The sequence below is a fragment of the Argopecten irradians genome, chromosome 14 (assembly GCF_041381155.1).
Source record: "Argopecten irradians isolate NY chromosome 14, Ai_NY, whole genome shotgun sequence".
In the NCBI taxonomy this organism is placed as follows: domain Eukaryota; kingdom Metazoa; phylum Mollusca; class Bivalvia; order Pectinida; family Pectinidae; genus Argopecten; species Argopecten irradians.
In genome coordinates, this window is record NC_091147.1 from 21,641,499 (window position 1) to 21,660,701 (window position 19,203).

General features: G+C 36.0%; 2 protein-coding genes across 3 annotated transcripts in view; one reads left to right on the forward strand and one right to left on the reverse strand.

Moving 5' to 3' along the window:
* The window catches only part of LOC138307312 (uncharacterized), a 41,305-nt gene extending 39,615 nt beyond the window's left edge, over positions 1-1,690 (reverse strand). Inside the window, 1 exon segment of the mRNA XM_069247983.1 lies at positions 1,471-1,690. Coding sequence (XP_069104084.1) covers positions 1,471-1,487 — 17 coding nt within the window. The 5' untranslated portion in view covers positions 1,488-1,690.
* LOC138307314 (lymphotoxin-alpha-like) overlaps positions 1-19,203 on the forward strand; it is a 55,401-nt gene that overhangs the window by 2,745 nt on the left and 33,453 nt on the right. Inside the window, exon 1 of one of the 2 annotated variants that reach the window (XM_069247987.1) lies at positions 18,441-18,475. The exons of the other annotated variant lie outside the window; for it this stretch is intronic. Within the exon in view, the coding sequence (XP_069104088.1) occupies positions 18,456-18,475 (20 nt within the window). The 5' untranslated portion in view covers positions 18,441-18,455. Of the gene's footprint in view, positions 1-18,440; positions 18,476-19,203 lie in introns of those variants that run through there. 2 annotated transcript variants of the gene reach the window in all.

Genomic DNA, 19,203 nt, shown 5'->3' on the forward strand with positions numbered 1-19,203 from the left:
AAAATATGTCTACACACCGCCGCGATATAGTTCCGACTTTTTACCTGGCCTAGTGATTATGTCCAAGGTAAGATTTGACCATTTGTTCCTAGAATTGACATATCACTGTACAGGTGCCATAAATCTGACTGACTACTTCAATACACATACAAATGACCATAACTGTTGGCCATTGAGTAAGACAGTCGTAGATAAAATCCAGCTACGACACTTCTCTTATTCGACAAATATGCGTAGTTCTATAGGAATACTTCCTTTATCTTTTTATAAATGATTTCTTAACTAGGTTTTTACATTTTTCTGTTCGTTTTTAATTTACTATTAATTTGTATCCGGTTCTGTATCGCCTCCATCACCACTGCCTTATCGGTTCAAATGGAATAGATAATATATTATCATAATATAGTATAGTATATATACAATCTAGATACAAAAAGAGTAACTTTTCAACTCCTTTATGACACATTTTACCCCGTTTTTAAAATATTGCTTATTGTGATTTAACGATTTAAGCACGTTACCTCAATCAACACCCTTTGTCTATAAATACAATATAACAGTAAAATAGAGGTTATAGTTTACAAAGAAGAACCATCATTCCGTATTCTAGTTCCCTGTATTTCACTTTGGAATAAAACATAATTATTATTCTAAAATCTGTCTATAATTATTGAAATATCTTCAATTACACCGCCTTACTGTTAGATAAAAAGGGACATGATAATTATATGTCTTTAATATATTTATATCTAATAGCGCACAGTCGTTAGAACCTCTGTTCCCATTTCGTATTCCGAATATTCCTTAGCCTACAGAGACTCTTTGTTCTTCTTTTGAAAAACCGATTGTTTTAATTATCATTATATACAGTATGAGACAATTCATCACTTTGAATATGAAAGCTGAATATATTACTGGAAAATTATTAATATACACTATCCACGATGTCTGTATGTCACCGGGGCGTTGACCATGTTGTTCGAAAGCGTCACGAGTTATAATACACACAATCGTATTCCATACTGACGAGTGCAATCATCCCAGAACTGATAATGAAAATCCATGTGTCCTGTATTACTGATTTGCTTTTTCTTGTATTGCCTTGATCATGAGGAGAAAAGTCCATTATTCCGTGTAAGTCGTTCATGTGAAATTCATTTTAACTTCATCTCTCTTATATAGTAATGTCACAAATAAAGATTTAGAAAGAACAAAAGTCGCATGGAATCCCCGCTCTAAAAGTTCCGTAAAGTAAGCAATCATTATCACATTGTAACTTCAAATGTCCAAAACCTAAATCCAAGACAGGATCGAACACCATCCGGAATCACAAATATAGTTTAGATATGCGTATGTCCATTATCGGAAAAAACAGTTATATAGATATGTTATTTTCCTCTGAAATTAAAATATAAAATACAAAGAAAAGCAAAAACAAACAGTATCCGAAAAATTAAAATTCTCACCCACCTGCCATCAATGACCATATAGTCCGTTTTGTTGTGTCCCTGAATTAGATGTTTGTGTTCCCGTTTACGACTCCGGTAGAGTTAGAGTGCTAGTTGATGTTAAGACAGAGATTCAATGGGGAATGTTCTCCTTACCTCTCACAAACGCCGTCACACGCACATACTTTGGTGACGTACAGCGCATGACATCCCCATCATGATCAGCTGTCAAGTCTTTGTCGCCGTAATGGTTTTACCTGTTCTGATATCTGAGTTACCTGGCCTGGTCAGGTGAGAAGGTGCGTGTATTGTAACGCATGCACTGCTGCAATAGGGACAAATTTCTTGTTATACAATAATTATATATACATGTTCATTTTGACAAAATATTTATCTATACAAACTAATATATTGTTAACAAATGAACGAATACAAAGTAAAAATACAAAGTCGGATTGACGATATATACATATATAGCGTGAAATCATTTATTTCCTTTGGGGTCAATTTTCATGGTAGACAATGTTTTACTATTTCGTTTGGATTTAAATTCGTGGGCAGACACGTGAAGAATGTTTTTTTTTAAAGTCCGCATGTTCACATTGCAATTTAAGCTTTATGCACGGCTTTGGATAAAACAGCAGTTATATCAAGATTGCCTTCCATTTCGAATCGATCATTATGATTGGTTAGAAAATATGTCTTCCTCTTATAACTGTCCTAATACTGTAAACATAACTTCGTACTGTATATTCATGTCCCTCTAAAGAGATCAAACTTCGTGGGGACGTTTTTTTTCAATGCGTTAGGTTTAAAACCACGAAAAGTAAGCCATACTACACATATAATGATTCCACAGTAGTTTAATCTGTCTGGTTCCAGTTTTACAAATATACCTTAACTTATATTCCTCATAAGACCTTAACTTCTGTTATAGTTTTATGGGAAATTTGAAGTTAAGGAATGTCCTTAAGGTTAGCAAACTGCCTTACTTATCTATAAGACATGTTACAATTTGGGATAGCTTATCGTATGTTTTCGTTAGAATGTATAGCATTATCATATAATTGAGTTCGCTTTGTTTCTTTCATACTGAATCCGACTTTCTTATTTGCCGATTCTTTTTCTTCAAAAAATCCGAGAATGACGCGAAACCACGACCTTGTAATGACGTCACCGAAGAGACGTCTACGTTGCGTACTACATTGGGAAAATAATTTCTTGGAAAATCAATGAAGTCGTACGTTTAAACGTATTCTATTTTATCAAGTAGTCTTAGAAGTTAATTGTAAGTATCATTGTCACCATTTTGTCATATGAAATAGATTTTTTTTTGCAAACTGTTATTAGAATCCACCACGCAGATTTACACAGTTTGCAAACAAAATTTCTTTCATACCCCGATGAACTTAAAAATAATGACATCAATGCTTAAATAAAAATGTAAAAAACAATTCTTGTTTCCCAATCAATGAAGATTTGTAGCTCTCGTAAAATGCGAAAGGCAACTAACAAATAAAAACGTAGAAGAAATTAAGAATATATAGTCAATTGATTCATAATGTTCGGAGATCGTGATATAAAGTCATCAGGGTCACTTCGTTCTTATCAATTGAACGTGTAGAAGGTATTGTATTGACTCTCTGCTACATTTTAAGATAAACCTCGTCTGCTGATTAAAGATATCCTTTTATTCATATCATTTATATGATATTCTAAGTTGTAGATTTGAATATGTTTTATTCCAGTGAAGGTAGTCAGTTAAGGAATCAGCACAAAGCATTCGTTTGCATCCAAGTTATGAAACACTTGACATATCCATTTCAACAACAATACATTATCATCACCTTCATGACATTGTATATCATGTAGGTCTCTCTGACGGTTTGGGGTCAACCCCACTTAGGCTAGCATGATTTTGATTTTTATTGTCTATTTGATAGTAAATTATAGTAATGCTATTATTATATGGTTGCAACTATTTTGCATTGGTGATAGAGCTACTTTCGCAACCATGAAAACCTCACAGCATTGAGAGTGTTATCGGTTCATAACGAACGATAATATTCCCATAGACAATAGTGTATGTCTCATACAAAAGCAATTGTTGTTCTACGAGATGGTTTGTGTTATTTAATGCTAGAATATTTTGATGGTTTGTTATTTGATAATTTTCCGCTAACGTCCAATAATCACCTGGTGGTATCAATGAAGATATTTTATGTGTAGTATTAATATGTAGTGTTTAAGATACAAGTTATTTTATGTAGTGTATGCTTTTTATATTACGAAATTATTGTTTTTATGTGTATTTTTTGTTGTTTTAAATTATATTTTAGCATACATAAATCGTGGCAACGAGTTCGCACTACTACTGAACAAACCAGTCATCAAGCTCTCTATGTGAAGCTTTCACCATCATTTTTTTACAAAATATACGTAGCCAAATAGTGTTTCCTCCTATTAAAATTAAAGTCAAAGGGGTCAATTGATATGTTAGGGAAATATTGAATTTTCAGAAATAATTTCAAACGAATTACGTCATCTTTAACGATCATGGGATGACGTACCAAGTGAAATTCGTGATTTCCAAACGCAGGGCTAATCATATTGCTTTAGTACATGATATTGTATGAACATTAATCTATATATACGATACATGAGTCATATACACTGTATTCCGATACATACATATGTTCCTACAACTATCAATCTACTTATATATCGAAAATCATGATTCATGAAATGCATAAAATATATATACCATATAGAATATTTCCGTCACTGAATAAATTTGGTTCTTGGGAAGAATTTAAATGTATTAAATTCTGCTCTCAATTTTCCTCATAAATAAATCCAAAGCGACTCTATCTTGTAATAACCTTTGATATGACTTATCTGACATGGCTGTCGTCTATAGACCATCGACAGTCACTGGATGTGTCAATTACGTTACCTCGTCTTGTCTACTCACTTCCGGGGCGTGACAATGGATGTCACGTGGTGTGTGCAACGTCATTGTGGTCTCATAGTAACAAATATGTGCCAAAAACAGCTCGTTCATAAAAAATACGGAAATGTAAATAAACAGTGACAGCGTGATTAACAAGGATTTGGTCATAAACAAACAATTACCTACTTGTATTTTTGTCTTAGACATGGCGATCATGACCTTTGCATCTAATGACGTCATGCAGCCATCAATTGAGGTTTTGACAGCTGGCATATATGGCCGTGTCTATCTATGATTATTTGTATTTCAAATAAGGCGACAAATAATTAATTATATGGCAACTATCACGCGCATAATTCTGATTGATTCGAACAGGTTTATGGTTTCTTTACAGCCGATGCCTGGATATTTACATTGAAGATGTTTTCATTTACTTAGCAGTGACATTTTCATACGATACCGAATTATTCTTAAACATGAAGAAAAGGACATTTAATTTGATTTCAAACTTCATAAACATATATACATACAGTGTTTATTTTATTATTAAATATATGAAATTCATATCAAACAATGATGAACTCTTTAATCATTCCATGTACATCCTCTGTGGCGTACACGAAAACATCAAATTGTAAATTTGAATGAAGTTCTGTAAGGAAGCTAAGTACAACCAATAAAGGATATCCATGTTTTTCTAATGAAGAGGTTATACAATTAGCCATGATATATTCATAGTCGCCATATTTGATGTATTGTAGACTCAAGTAACACACTAGTGTTCGCGGACAGAGGTGACAAATCAAAAGCTTGTGGCAGGTTTGCGGGCTGGGATCAAAGTATTCATAGAGTGGGTTCTGTGGAATATCAATGACAAATGTAAGACTTTATATGTTAATGTTCATTCATGTATTAGTGAGAACAAATGAAAACTAACCTACGCTCAATGGTCAGGTTTTAGACGGTGACATCTAATGAATAAGAGGGAAAGTAATAGTCGAAAGATGAAGAAAAATGACATAACACATATTTTCGGAGAATTTGTCTTTTAGTTGTGGAAAGCAATCCAGCGATTGTGATTATCAAACGTATGTGTTGAAATTTATATCGTATCTTTGATAGTTACTTCATGTACCTGACTAGCTCATTCTCGATACTCCAGAGGCTACTGTCACTATTGTGATATTTACTCCTAAACGTTATGTCCTACTTAAGTGATAGGCATTTCAAGAGAAACAAAATATAACCAATAGCATACTTTACTGCAGAAATAAAACTGTAAGGACGTCTAACTGTCAGTTAATACGTTGCTGTCATTGGTTATTGTACTTCAGTCAGGTAGCACTATAAAAGAGACAAGGGTTTTCTCCAACACAGGTTCCCAATGCATGAAGGTATCCAGAGGAGACTGTTCTAAAATGACCTCATTTGTTAACAGGACGTTAAATTACTCTGCAAACCGGCACTTCAATAAAGCTAGGCGTCATTTAAGCATATAGGACCATTTTCTTACCATTTTTGGGTCCCAACTGCCAATTGAAACACTAAAAGATGACCATTGTGTCATCATTTCTTTGATCATTTGGTGGCTTTATCATGTGTGTCTGTACTGATTTGGTAGCAATGCGTGCCCCTGACTAATCGAGGTGATGTCTCTCTGGTCTACAAACCGGTAGTAGTAGCTTATAGATAGCCACTTAGGCATTGTTGTTTACTTCTTCTTTATCTCTATACCTAATACAGCTTCATGGGATCCCTATAATTAAATACCGTTATATAGTCGGGCAAAGAAAACCAGTCTAAATGCGTTCATTGGCCTTCCAAAAGTTCTCACATATTAATACGACGGCCAAGTTCTGCTTAGTGTCCCAGTTCTGACCATTAAAGTAAAGAAAAGTTGAAAGCATTGAAAGCGAGGCTGCGTGGAAATGTAACCACGGACATAGTGAACCGGGAGGAACGTTTTAGAATTTTCATACTTTAAATTAATTTCTTCGCGCAGATGACGAGACGTTGTGTCCACTCAAACATAAAAACTCATTTAGATGAGAGAAAAGTTGAAACACTTATTTTAAGCAGCTACAATGGCTGATGATTACGCTCTCACCCACAAAAGCTCATTTGTTAAAAACAGTTCTCAAGACAAAAACAGTACCACAGGTACTAGTAAAATTTGGTCAGCCTAGGAACCCAACCTTTAGTGGCCCTTCAACGAAAAAACCTAAATTAGGTGATAAAACTAAGTCTGCTTCTAAAACAGATGATAGGGTAGGTGTGGGGTCTCCTTCTTGGTCTTGTTTGTAATTACTGCAAGAAAGTAGGGCATGTTATGTCTGAATGTTATTCTCTCCAGCGTAAGGAGCAAAGGCGTAAACAGTCAGTTTCCTTCTGTGTTAGCTATGTCAAAGCCTAGTCAGAAACTTAGTGATATTGTGGAAGATTCTAAAGTGTCTGTTGAGATTAAGAGCTTCAGAGTCTGATAGCGTCTTGGAGAAGTACTCTCCCTTCATTTCTGAAGGTTTTGTTTCACTTACTAGTGATATTACCAACTTGAAACCTGTGAAGATTTTGCGAGATACTGGGGCTTCTCATTCTTTGATATTAGATGGCGTAGTGCCTGTCTGAGGAGACCTCATGTGGTAGTAGTGTTTTTGCTTCAAGGTGTAGAGTTAGGTTTTGTTAATGTGCCTCTCCAATTGATGTTAATATTTAAAGTCAGACTTGGTTACTGGGCCTGTCACCATTGGTGTTAGACCGGAACTTCCCATAGAGGGCGTGTCGCTCATTTTAGGCAATGACTTGGCTAGAGAGAAAGTTAGGGTAGATCCCTTAGTGTCAGTTATTCCATTTTATTCCAGATAAAACAGATGATGCTGAGACTATTCAACAGGAAAAATTTCCTGGTATTTTCCCTTCTTGTGCTGTAACTCGTTCAATGAGTAAGAAGGTTTCTGATGTTGCAGTAGTTGAGGATCATTATAGTCCAGGGTTAGGTGACACTTTCTTGGCTCATGATATAGAGGATGTCGGGAGCAAGTGTGATCTTTTGAGCAATCATGTAGACTTTGATAGTGATAGAGTTGTTCCTAACAAGGGTACTTCTTTGTCTGACATGATGAGTAAATCATCTTTGTCTAGAGAGGAGCTTATAGTAGAACAGGAGAAAGATCCTGAAATCTCCTAATTGTGAAATCGGGCTTTGAGTGAGGAAGAGGCTGAGAAAGTCCCGGATTGTTACTTCCGTCAGTCAGGTGTGTTGATGCGCAAGTGGCGCCCCCTGATGTGTCTCCCGAGGAAGACTGGAAGGTTTGTTAATCAAATAGTTGGTCCCCCACCGAGGTATAGGCAAGATATTCTGAGTTGTCTCATGACGTACCTATGGCAGGGCATCTAGGTGTGACCAAGACTTATAACAGGATCTTAGATTCACTTCTTTTTTGGCCCAAGTTGAAACGGGGGGGGTGTGGCTGAATTTTTGTAGGTCTTGTCATACTTTTCAGGTTGGTAGGGAAACCTAATCAGAAAATCCCTGATTGCACCTTTGCACCCCAATCCAGCATTTGAGGAACCATTTAGTAGAGTCATTATAGACTGTGTAGGTCCTCAAACCCAAAACTAAGTCTGGGAATGAGTATCTTTTAACTATTATGTGTGCTTCCACACGCTTCCCTGAAGCCATTCCACTCAGGAATATTAAGGCCCCTAACATAGTCAAGGCTTTGGTTAAATTCTTTACATTGGTTGGTCTTCCAAAAGCTGTCCAATCGGACCAAGGTTCGAATTTCATGTCTGGTATTTTTCAACAAGTCATGTACCAGCTCCAGATCAAGCAGTATAAGTCTCTAGTGCTTATCATCCAGAGTCTCAGGGTGCTTTAGAAACGTTTTCATCAGACATTGAAGAATATGATGAAATCTTATTGTTTTGAAAACAAAAGAGATTGGGACGAAGGTATACACATGTTGTTGTTTGGCGTTAGAGAATCTGTACAAGAATCTCTTGGCTTCAGTCCCTTTGAACTTGTGTTTGGACATACTGTACGTGGTCCTTTGAAAATTTTGAAAGACAAAATTTTGGACGAAGATTCTAAAGTGAATCTCTTAGAGTATGTGTCTAACTTTAAGCAAAGGTTGACAAGGGCATGTGAACTGGCAAAAGAAAATTTGGCCGTTACTCAAACCAAAATGAAAACATGGTATGATAAAGATGCCCGTGCAAGAAGTTTTGATCCAGGTGACAAAATTTTGGCCCTATTACCAATACCGGGTCAGCCTTTGCAAGCTAGATATTTTGGACCTTATGTTGTTGAGAAAAAGGTCGATGATGTTAACTACATTGTACAAACTCCAGGGAGGCGCAAGAAAACTCAATTATGTCATGTTAATATGCTTAAGAAATATGTAGATAGAGAAGAGAGCAAGACCTCTCAACCTATTGCTACTTTGGCCTCTGTACCATCACAAAGTGAAAGTACAGCTGATATTTGTAAATTAGACTTAGATGGTGGTGTACAAGATGTAGGTTTAGACTGTGGTGTTAAGTTACGGAACTCAGATGTGCTCGCGAACTTGGACAAGAAACTGTGTCATCTATCAGAAAAGGAACGCAATGAACTTAAAGATTTGATACTTGAGTATAAACATTTGTTTCCGGATACACCAGGCAAAACAGATGCTATCTATCACGACGTGGATGTAGGCGATGCGCCACCTGTCAAGCGACATCCTTACCGTGTCAATCCTTTGAAAGAAGAACACTTAAAGAAAGAAATTCAATTACATGTTGGACAATGATATTATTGAACCAAGCAAAAGTGAATGGAGCTCTCCATGTGTGTTCTGGTGCCAAAGCCAGACAAGACATACCGGTTCTGTACTGACTTCAGAAAAGTAAACTCTGTCAGTAAAACAGACTCTTATCCAATTCCAAGGATTGACTCGTGTATTGACAAAGTGGCAAAGCCAAGTACGTAAGCAAGTTTGACCTGTTGAAAGGATATTGGCAGGTGCCATTAACAGAAAGAGCTAAAGAAGTGTCGGCATTTGTAACCTCACAAGGTTTGTACCAGTACAAAGTTATGCCGTTTGGTATGAAGAATGCCCCGGCAACATTTCAACGTCTTCTTAACAGCGTGATATCAGACCTGGAAGGCTGTGATGGATACATTGATGACGTCATCAACTACCACGACACGTGGGAAGACCATCTACGCGGGATTCGTGAATTCTTCGAAAGACTCACTACCATGAAATTGACTGTAAACTTATTGAAATGTGAATTTTGTCATGCAACTGTTGAATTTTTAGGCCATATTGTAGGACAGGGGCAGGTTAAACCTGTTCAGGCCAAAGTAGAATCAATTATAGATTTTCCAGCTCCTGGAGGCAAGAGAGAGCTGATGAGGTTTCTTGGTATGGCTGGATACTACAGAAAATTTTGTCAAAATTTCTCTGTTATAGCAGCTCCACTTACTGCTTTGTTAAAGAAAAATGTCAAATTTGTCTGGTCAGACGAATATAAGTCTGCCTTTGAGAAATTGAAAGCCATATTATCAAACTCACCAGTTCTGACTGCTCCAGATTTTAATAAACAGTTTAAATTGTTTGTTGACGCCAGCGATGTAGGTGTTGGTGCTGTTTTGATGCAAGAAGGTACTGAACAAATTGACCATCCAATTTGTTATTTCTCGAAAAAGTTTGACAAACACCAGAGAAATTATTCCACCATTGAGAAAGAATGTTTAGCATTGATTTTGGCCTTAAACCAATTTGATGTGTATCTATGCACTACAGTTGTGCCTGTGTTGGTCTTCACCGACCACAACCCTTTGACATTCATTGGGAAAATGAAAAACAAAAATCAAAGAATTCTCAGGTGGAGTTTGACTTTGCAAGAGTACAATCTTGACATCAAACATATCAAAGGGAAAGACAATATTCTAGCTGATGCTTTATCAAGGATTTAAATATTACTTGATATGTCAAGAAAGTTTCCTTTTCAAGAAAACTTTCTTTTCTTTAAGGAGGGGTGTGTTATGTATGACACTAAATACATGTAGTTATGAGATAAGGGAGATAACTCCTATAGCTTTTTTTATCAATACATCCTATGAAGGTCATATCATTGATTTAGGTTATAGAACTTTCTAGAATATAATCATGTATAAACAAATATGTTTGTAAACATGTTGATTTTAAGTAGAGATCTAGAATGATCTATTTCCAGAAAGTTATGTGTGTTTATTTGTTTACTGCTTTTAGTTAGATATTTCTAGGAGTAGAAGGTTCTCCAATATTCTTGAATTAGGGTTTAGCTATATATACTCCAGCTGTCCAAGGCTAATCAGAACTGTAATGAGACCTGTAATAAGACATACCAAGAATTGTACAGCGCCATATAAGATTCTATTGGGAGAGCTATTGTGACTTTATCTGTGGATTATTACAACACTTTGTGTGGATTTATTCATATTGCCTGGAACTTTACAAATCATCGGTGGACATTCAATTTCCTTGTGGATTTGTGATTATTGTTAATTTGAAACCTGGAAGGATCAAGGATTATACCAGGACATTCGCATACAGATAAGTAACACTTTAAATCATCGTACTAGTCTTGTACCACCACCAATTACTTTAGATATCGTAAACCATCTCTGTATAATATTGTATATATAATTAAATTGTGTTTTGAATTTAGCTGCTGGTTTCTCCTTTCTGTTATTCGTTAATGTAACAGAATTGGGGGCTCGTCCGGGATCGATATTCAATTTGTGAAATCTAACTTTGAAAAATTAATTAAGAAATTTTCAAAATTTGTGTACAAACTTTGAGTTTACATTTGAAACCAACAGCTAGATAAATATGACTACTATGCAGGTAGAACAGTTTGTTAAAGCGCCATCCCTGGAAGTTCTTTTGCAAGTTAGTAAGAAGGATTTACTGTTATTGGGTAAACATTTAGGCCTTACTATCAAAACTAATTTGAGGAAAGCTGAAATTAGGAATGTAATTATAAGATATTTTGTTGACAATGGCAAATTTGACTCTAGTGCATTAGATAGTATAGAGGAAACAGTCACTTCAGAAATCCAAATTAGACAAATGGAACTTGAACATGAAATGAAAATGAAACAAATAGAGAATGAAATGAAAATGAAACAAATAGAGAAAGAAATGAGAGAAAGAGAAATAGAAAAGGAGTTAAGAGAAAAAGAAATAGACAAAGAAAGAGAGTTAAGAGGAAAAGAAATTGAGAGAGATCAGATGTTAGAGCTAGAGAAGCAGAAAATTCAAGCTGAAACAGAACTTAGAATGAAAGAATTAGAGCTAGCTTCTCAAGACAGTTCAAGTAATCTAACTTTTAGGGGTTTACAAGGAAACAGAGGTTTTGATGTCAGTAGAAATATTAGGTTAGTTCCTCCTTTTCAAGAGAAAGAAGTTGACAAGTATTTTCTACATTTTGAGAAAATAGCTGATAGTATGAAATGGCCTGAAGATAAGCTTACAATGCTTCTTCAAAGTGTCTTGATAGGTAAAGCTAGAGACATTTATTCTTCTTTATCTGTAGATGACATTTCAAATTACCAAGTAGTCAAGAAAGCTATTTTGAAAGCTTATGAGTTAGTTCCTGAGGCTTACCGCCAGAAATTTCGAAACTCGAGAGAAAGAGAGATGAACAAACTCATGTAGAATTTGCCAGAGAAAAGGAACAATTATTTAATAGGTGGTGTGATTCTAAAGAAATTGATGAGGATTTCGGTAAATTGAGGCAATTATTGTTGATAGAGGAGTTTAAACGTTGTGTCCACACAAACATAAAAACTCATTTAGATGAGAGAAAAGTTGAAACACTTAGTGAAGCAGCTACAATGGCTGATGATTACGCTCTCACCCACAAATGCTCATTTGTTAAAAACAGTTCTCAAGACAAAAACAGTACCACAGGTACTAGTAAATTTGGTCAGCCTAGGAACCCAACCTTTAGTGGCCCTTCCAACGACAAACCTAAATTAGGTGATAAAACTAAGTCTGCTTCTAAAACAGATGATAGGGTAGGTGTGGGGTCTCCTTCTGGTCTTGTTTGTAATTACTGCAAGAAAGTAGGGCATGTTATGTCTGAATGTTATTCTCTCCAGCGTAAGGAGCAAAGGCGTAAACAGTCAGTTCCTTCTGTGTTAGCTATGTCAAAGCCTAGTCAGAAACTTAGTGATATTGTGGAAGATTCTAAAGTGTCTGTTGAGATTAAGAGCTCAGAGTCTGATAGCGTCTTGGAGAAGTACTCTCCCTTCATTTCTGAAGGTTTTGTTTCACTTACTAGTGATATTACCAACTTGAAACCTGTGAAGATTTTGCGAGATACTGGGGCTTCTCATTCTTTGATATTAGATGGCGTAGTGCCTTTGTCTGAGGAGACCTCATGTGGTAGTAGTGTTTTGCTTCAAGGTGTAGAGTTAGGTTTTGTTAATGTGCCTCTCCATTGTGTTTATTTAAAGTCAGACTTGGTTACTGGGCCTGTCACCATTGGTGTTAGACCGGAACTTCCCATAGAGGGCGTGTCGCTCATTTTAGGCAATGACATGGCTAGAGAGAAAGTTAGGGTAGATCCCTTAGTGTCCAGTATTCCAGATAAAACAGATGATGCTGAGACTATTCAACAGGAATTTCCTGGTATTTTCCCTTCTTGTGCTGTAACTCGTTCAATGAGTAAGAAGGTTTCTGATGTTGCAGTAGTTGAGGATCATTATAGTCCAGGGTTAGGTAACACTTTCTTGGCTCATGATATAGAGGATGTCGGGAGCAAGTGTGATCTTTTGAGCAATCATGTAGACTTTGATAGTGATAGAGTTGTTCCTAACAAGGGTACTTCTTTGTCTGACATGATGAGTAAATCATCTTTGTCTAGAGAGGAGCTTATAGTAGAACAGGAGAAAGATCCTGAAATCTCCTTATTGTGTAATCGGGCTTTGAGTGAGGAAGAGGCTGAGAAAGTCCCGGTTTGTTACTTCCGTCAGTCAGGTGTGTTGATGCGCAAGTGGCGCCCCCCTGATGTGTCTCCCGAGGAAGACTGGAAGGTTGTTAATCAAATAGTTGTCCCACCGAGGTATAGGCAAGATATTCTGAGTTTGTCTCATGACGTACCTATGGCAGGGCATCTAGGTGTGACCAAGACTTATAACAGGATCTTAGATCACTTCTTTTGGCCCAAGTTGAAACGGGATGTGGCTGATTTTTGTAGGTCTTGTCATACTTGTCAGGTGGTAGGGAAACCTAATCAGAAAATCCCTGTTGCACCTTTGCACCCCATTCCAGCATTTGAGGAACCATTTAGTAGAGTCATTATAGACTGTGTAGGTCCTCTACCCAAAACTAAGTCTGGGAATGAGTATCTTTTAACTATTATGTGTGCTTCCACACGCTTCCCTGAAGCCATTCCACTCAGGAATATTAAGGCCCCTAACATAGTCAAGGCTTTGGTTAAATTCTTTACATTGGTTGGTCTTCCAAAAGCTGTCCAATCGGACCAAGGTTCGAATTTCATGTCTGGTATTTTTCAACAAGTCATGTACCAGCTCCAGATCAAGCAGTATAAGTCTAGTGCTTATCATCCAGAGTCTCAGGGTGCTTTAGAACGTTTTCATCAGACATTGAAGAATATGATGAAATCTTATTGTTTTGAAAACAAAAGAGATTGGGACGAAGGTATACACATGTTGTTGTTTGGCGTTAGAGAATCTGTACAAGAATCTCTTGGCTTCAGTCCCTTTGAACTTGTGTTTGGACATACTGTACGTGGTCCTTTGAAAATTTTGAAAGACAAAATTTTGGACGAAGATTCTAAAGTGAATCTCTTAGAGTATGTGTCTAACTTTAAGCAAAGGTTGACAAGGGCATGTGAACTGGCAAAAGAAAATTTGGCCGTTACTCAAACCAAAATGAAAACATGGTATGATAAAGATGCCCGTGCAAGAAGTTTTGATCCAGGTGACAAAATTTTGGCCCTATTACCAATACCGGGTCAGCCTTTGCAAGCTAGATATTTTGGACCTTATGTTGTTGAGAAAAAGGTCGATGATGTTAACTACATTGTACAAACTCCAGGGAGGCGCAAGAAAACTCAATTATGTCATGTTAATATGCTTAAGAAATATGTAGATAGAGAAGAGAGCAAGACCTCTCAACCTATTGCTACTTTGGCCTCTGTACCATCACAAAGTGAAAGTACAGCTGATATTTGTAAATTAGACTTAGATGGTGGTGTACAAGATGTAGGTTTAGACTGTGGTGTTAAGTTACGGAACTCAGATGTGCTCGCGAACTTGGACAAGAAACTGTGTCATCTATCAGAAAAGGAACGCAATGAACTTAAAGATTTGATACTTGAGTATAAACATTTGTTTCCGGATACACCAGGCAAAACAGATGCTATCTATCACGACGTGGATGTAGGCGATGCGCCACCTGTCAAGCAACATCCTTACCGTGTCAATCCTTTGAAAGAAGAACACTTAAAGAAAGAAATTCAATACATGTTGGACAATGATATTATTGAACCAAGCAAAAGTGAATGGAGCTCTCCATGTGTTCTGGTGCCAAAGCCAGATAAGACATACCGGTTCTGTACTGACTTCAGAAAAGTAAACTCTGTCAGTAAAACAGACTCTTATCCAATTCCAAGGATTGACTCGTGTATTGACAAAGTTGGCAAAGCCAAGTACGTAAGCAAGTTTGACCTGTTGAAAGGATATTGGCAGGTGCCATTAACAGAAAGAGCTAAAGAAGTGTCGGCATTTGTAACCTCACAAGGTTTGTACCAGTACAAAGTTATGCCGTTTGGTATGAAGAATGCCCCGGCAACATTTCAACGTCTTCTTAACAGCGTGATATCAGACCTGGAAGGCTGTGATGGATACATTGATGACGTCATCAACTACCACGACACGTGGGAAGACCATCTACGCGGGATTCGTGAATTCTTCGAAAGACTCACTACCATGAAATTGACTGTAAACTTATTGAAATGTGAATTTTGTCATGCAACTGTTGAATTTTTAGGCCATATTGTAGGACAGGGGCAGGTTAAACCTGTTCAGGCCAAAGTAGAATCAATTATAGATTTTCCAGCTCCTGGAGGCAAGAGAGAGCTGATGAGGTTTCTTGGTATGGCTGGATACTACAGAAAATTTTGTCAAAATTTCTCTGTTATAGCAGCTCCACTTACTGCTTTGTTAAAGAAAAATGTCAAATTTGTCTGGTCAGACGAATGTAAGTCTGCCTTTGAGAAATTGAAAGCCATACTATCAAACTCACCAGTTCTGACTGCTCCAGATTTTAATAAACAGTTTAAACTGTTTGTTGACGCCAGCGATGTAGGTGTTGGTGCTGTTTTGATGCAAGAAGGTACTGAACAAATTGACCATCCAATTTGTTATTTCTCGAAAAAGTTTGACAAACACCAGAGAAATTATTCCACCATTGAGAAAGAATGTTTAGCATTGATTTTGGCCTTAAACCAATTTGATGTGTATCTATGCACTACAGTTGTGCCTGTGTTGGTCTTCACCGACCACAACCCTTTGACATTCATTGGGAAAATGAAAAACAAAAATCAAAGAATTCTCAGGTGGAGTTTGACTTTGCAAGAGTACAATCTTGACATCAAACATATCAAAGGGAAAGACAATATTCTAGCTGATGCTTTATCAAGGATTTAAATATTACTTGATATGTCAAGAAAGTTTCCTTTTCAAGAAAACTTTCTTTTCTTTAAGGAGGGGTGTGTTATGTATGACACTAAATACATGTAGTTATGAGATAAGGGAGATAACTCCTATAGCTTTTTTTATCAATACATCCTATAAAGGTCATATCATTGATTTAGGTTATAGAACTTTCTAGAATATAATCATGTATAAACAAATATGTTTGTAAACATGTTGATTTTAAGTAGAGATCTAGAATGATCTATTTCCAGAAAGTTATGTGTGTTTATTTGTTTACTGCTTTTAGTTAGATATTTCTAGGAGTAGAAGGTTCTCCAATATTCTTGAATTAGGGTTTAGCTATATATACTCCAGCTGTCCAAGGCTAATCAGAACTGTAATGAGACCTGTAATAAGACATACCAAGAATTGTACAGCGCCATATAAGATTCTATTGGGAGAGCTATTGTGACTTTATCTGTGGATTATTACAACACTTTGTGTGGATTTATTCATATTGCCTGGAACTTTACAAATCATCGGTGGACATTCAATTTCCTTGTGGATTTGTGATTATTGTTAATTTGAAACCTGGAAGGATCAAGGATTATACCAGGACATTCGCATACAGATAAGTAACACTTTAAATCATCGTACTAGTCTTGTACCATCACCAATTACTTTAGATATCGTAAACCATCTCTGTATAATATTGTATATATAATTAAATTGTGTTTTGAATTTAGCTGCTGGTTTCTCCTTTGTTATTCGTTAATGTAACACCAGCAAGCATTACATTACTAAATGTATCAAAACCAAACCATTAGAGTGCTCCTGAGAGCTGATTTTGTTAAAAAAAAGACCGATAAGAAAATTATTTCAAAATGATTTAATCGGAATTAAACTTTCGAAAGGTGGGGAGAGATAATCTTTATCTTTCGTACATGTATGCGCCAATGTTGGACCTACTTAACGTTTCTTTGAGAAATGTTGTAGCCAGGAGGTCCAGACGCTTGGACATTATTTATACACTAGACCTTCAGAATCCCGGGTTAATGACGATGTGTCAACTCGTGATAAAGTATAAATTACTGTTAATTTTATAAAAATCTCTCATGCATGTCCATGGAATTAATTTTCTCGGAATAATGAGTCTATGGGTATTGTGTCTAGAAGCATTAGAGAGGTGTAAGATTTATATGCCTTTTTTAATCTCTTTGTTTAACCATATCCACGATGACTGAGGTCACGTTCATGATGTTATCGTGTTCTTTTTACTACAATATTAATTAAACACGAATTTTAAATGGTAAATGACTTCGTATCCATGGTAACACTGCTGTATAGATTTGAATTAAAACAGCCTACCAAACCGATGGCAGAAAATATATACATGTAGTTTCATTTATTTTATCACGATTACGATTATTGTGAATTCCAAAACGTTTTCGTGCACATTTTTTTCGAATTACACTAAATCCTTCCAATACAGAACTTTCGGGTGAAAGCTTCATTACAGGTAAACATGAAGATTGGACAATAAAATAATCCTTATTATTTAATAGTGATCACTATGCCGTTTATTACTCAGGTGACTGAATTGTGATATTTCTTTCTTTTATCTTATAACCAGAAAAGATGAAAATTAAGATAAAACTACGTCGTCTTTGCCGATGACACCAATGTCTAACAGACCTTAGTTAACGTCATTCTGGACGTTACAGAAAATTAAAGAAAAGGCGAAAACAGTTTAATTCTACTGCCTTTTATATGCCTCTTCTTTGATTTCCTCTCGTTTGTGGGTAAAATGACGACTGTCACATGTACATGTCAGTCGCTATTCACTAGCATACAACTTATCTTTAAAACTAGTTTTAGATGATATTATTTTAGAAAATTGACTCTTCCTCTAGGTTCGTACTCCTGAGATAGATTTCTATTGCAATTACTGAAATTGTGGCTAATACAACTCAAACGTCCATAAGATAACTCAAACATAGCTGGTCATGTCAGTCTGTATGACAGTCAGTCAAATTAATTTTAACATTATTTTTTTTAACTTTTTAAATCTATCGCCTCCGGGATATCAACATATTTAACCCAGATTACTTTCAATGGCACGAACCAATCATATTCATGCTGTAATGTAGTATAGCGACGAGTTTTAATCAAGGTGTTCTCAATTATATACATAAACAATTAATAAAACTTTATGTTTTAATATTAATTTCCTCATTTTTGCCTGGTTGTGATATTATGCCATTTCTTTTCAATTTTTGGTTTCTCCAATCATCATTAAGTTAGACCCATTTGGATATCGCTAACAAGAAGAAAGTTGAATGTTTCATTTCTGATGTCCTATGAATTTAAAGGGTATTGGTATTTCGCTTGTAATTGTTAAATTTGTTTTCAGAACAATAACAACTCATAAAATATCAGCATATTAAGGAAGCACACAAATGACAGTATTCTACATAGATGACTAAACTGCCATGGGTTTGAAAGTTTTATATTCAATATCCGGCTGCAGATGTTTATATTATTACCTTTGTACATGATGAAATTTTGTATTTAACTGTGCTAGTCTGCAGATTAGAGTATAAACTTTAGGTGGAGCATTTTATATATGTCGGTCTGTACATTTTGTCACGATCTAGCGAAGGTCGAAGGACGCGTGACAATCTCTCCGGTTGTCATCATTACTGTTATAAAGTAGATAATGGCCGAGATTTTTATAGTTTAATAAATTAGTTATACGATGATTTCTGAAAACCAACATAAACTACCATAATAAGTGTGTTAAATATATAGTTATAAGGAAAAGTATGAAATTGCCTAAATGACTTTCTTGCTTCAAACCACATAAACATGATTAATATAATTGTCTGCCAGTCTATAACTGCACTCAATTATCCAACGTACAAAGTAAAGGCATATCTACTTTTGGTGCTTTCTGCATGTTAAGATATATGAATTTCCCCACCATATAAAATAATGAAAACCGTTACCCTAGTTCAAACTTCTGAAATCAATAGCTATAATGTATCACGTGCATCAGAGTTTGGTGGTGCAGAGGAAATCACTTGTATGATGGGCGAATC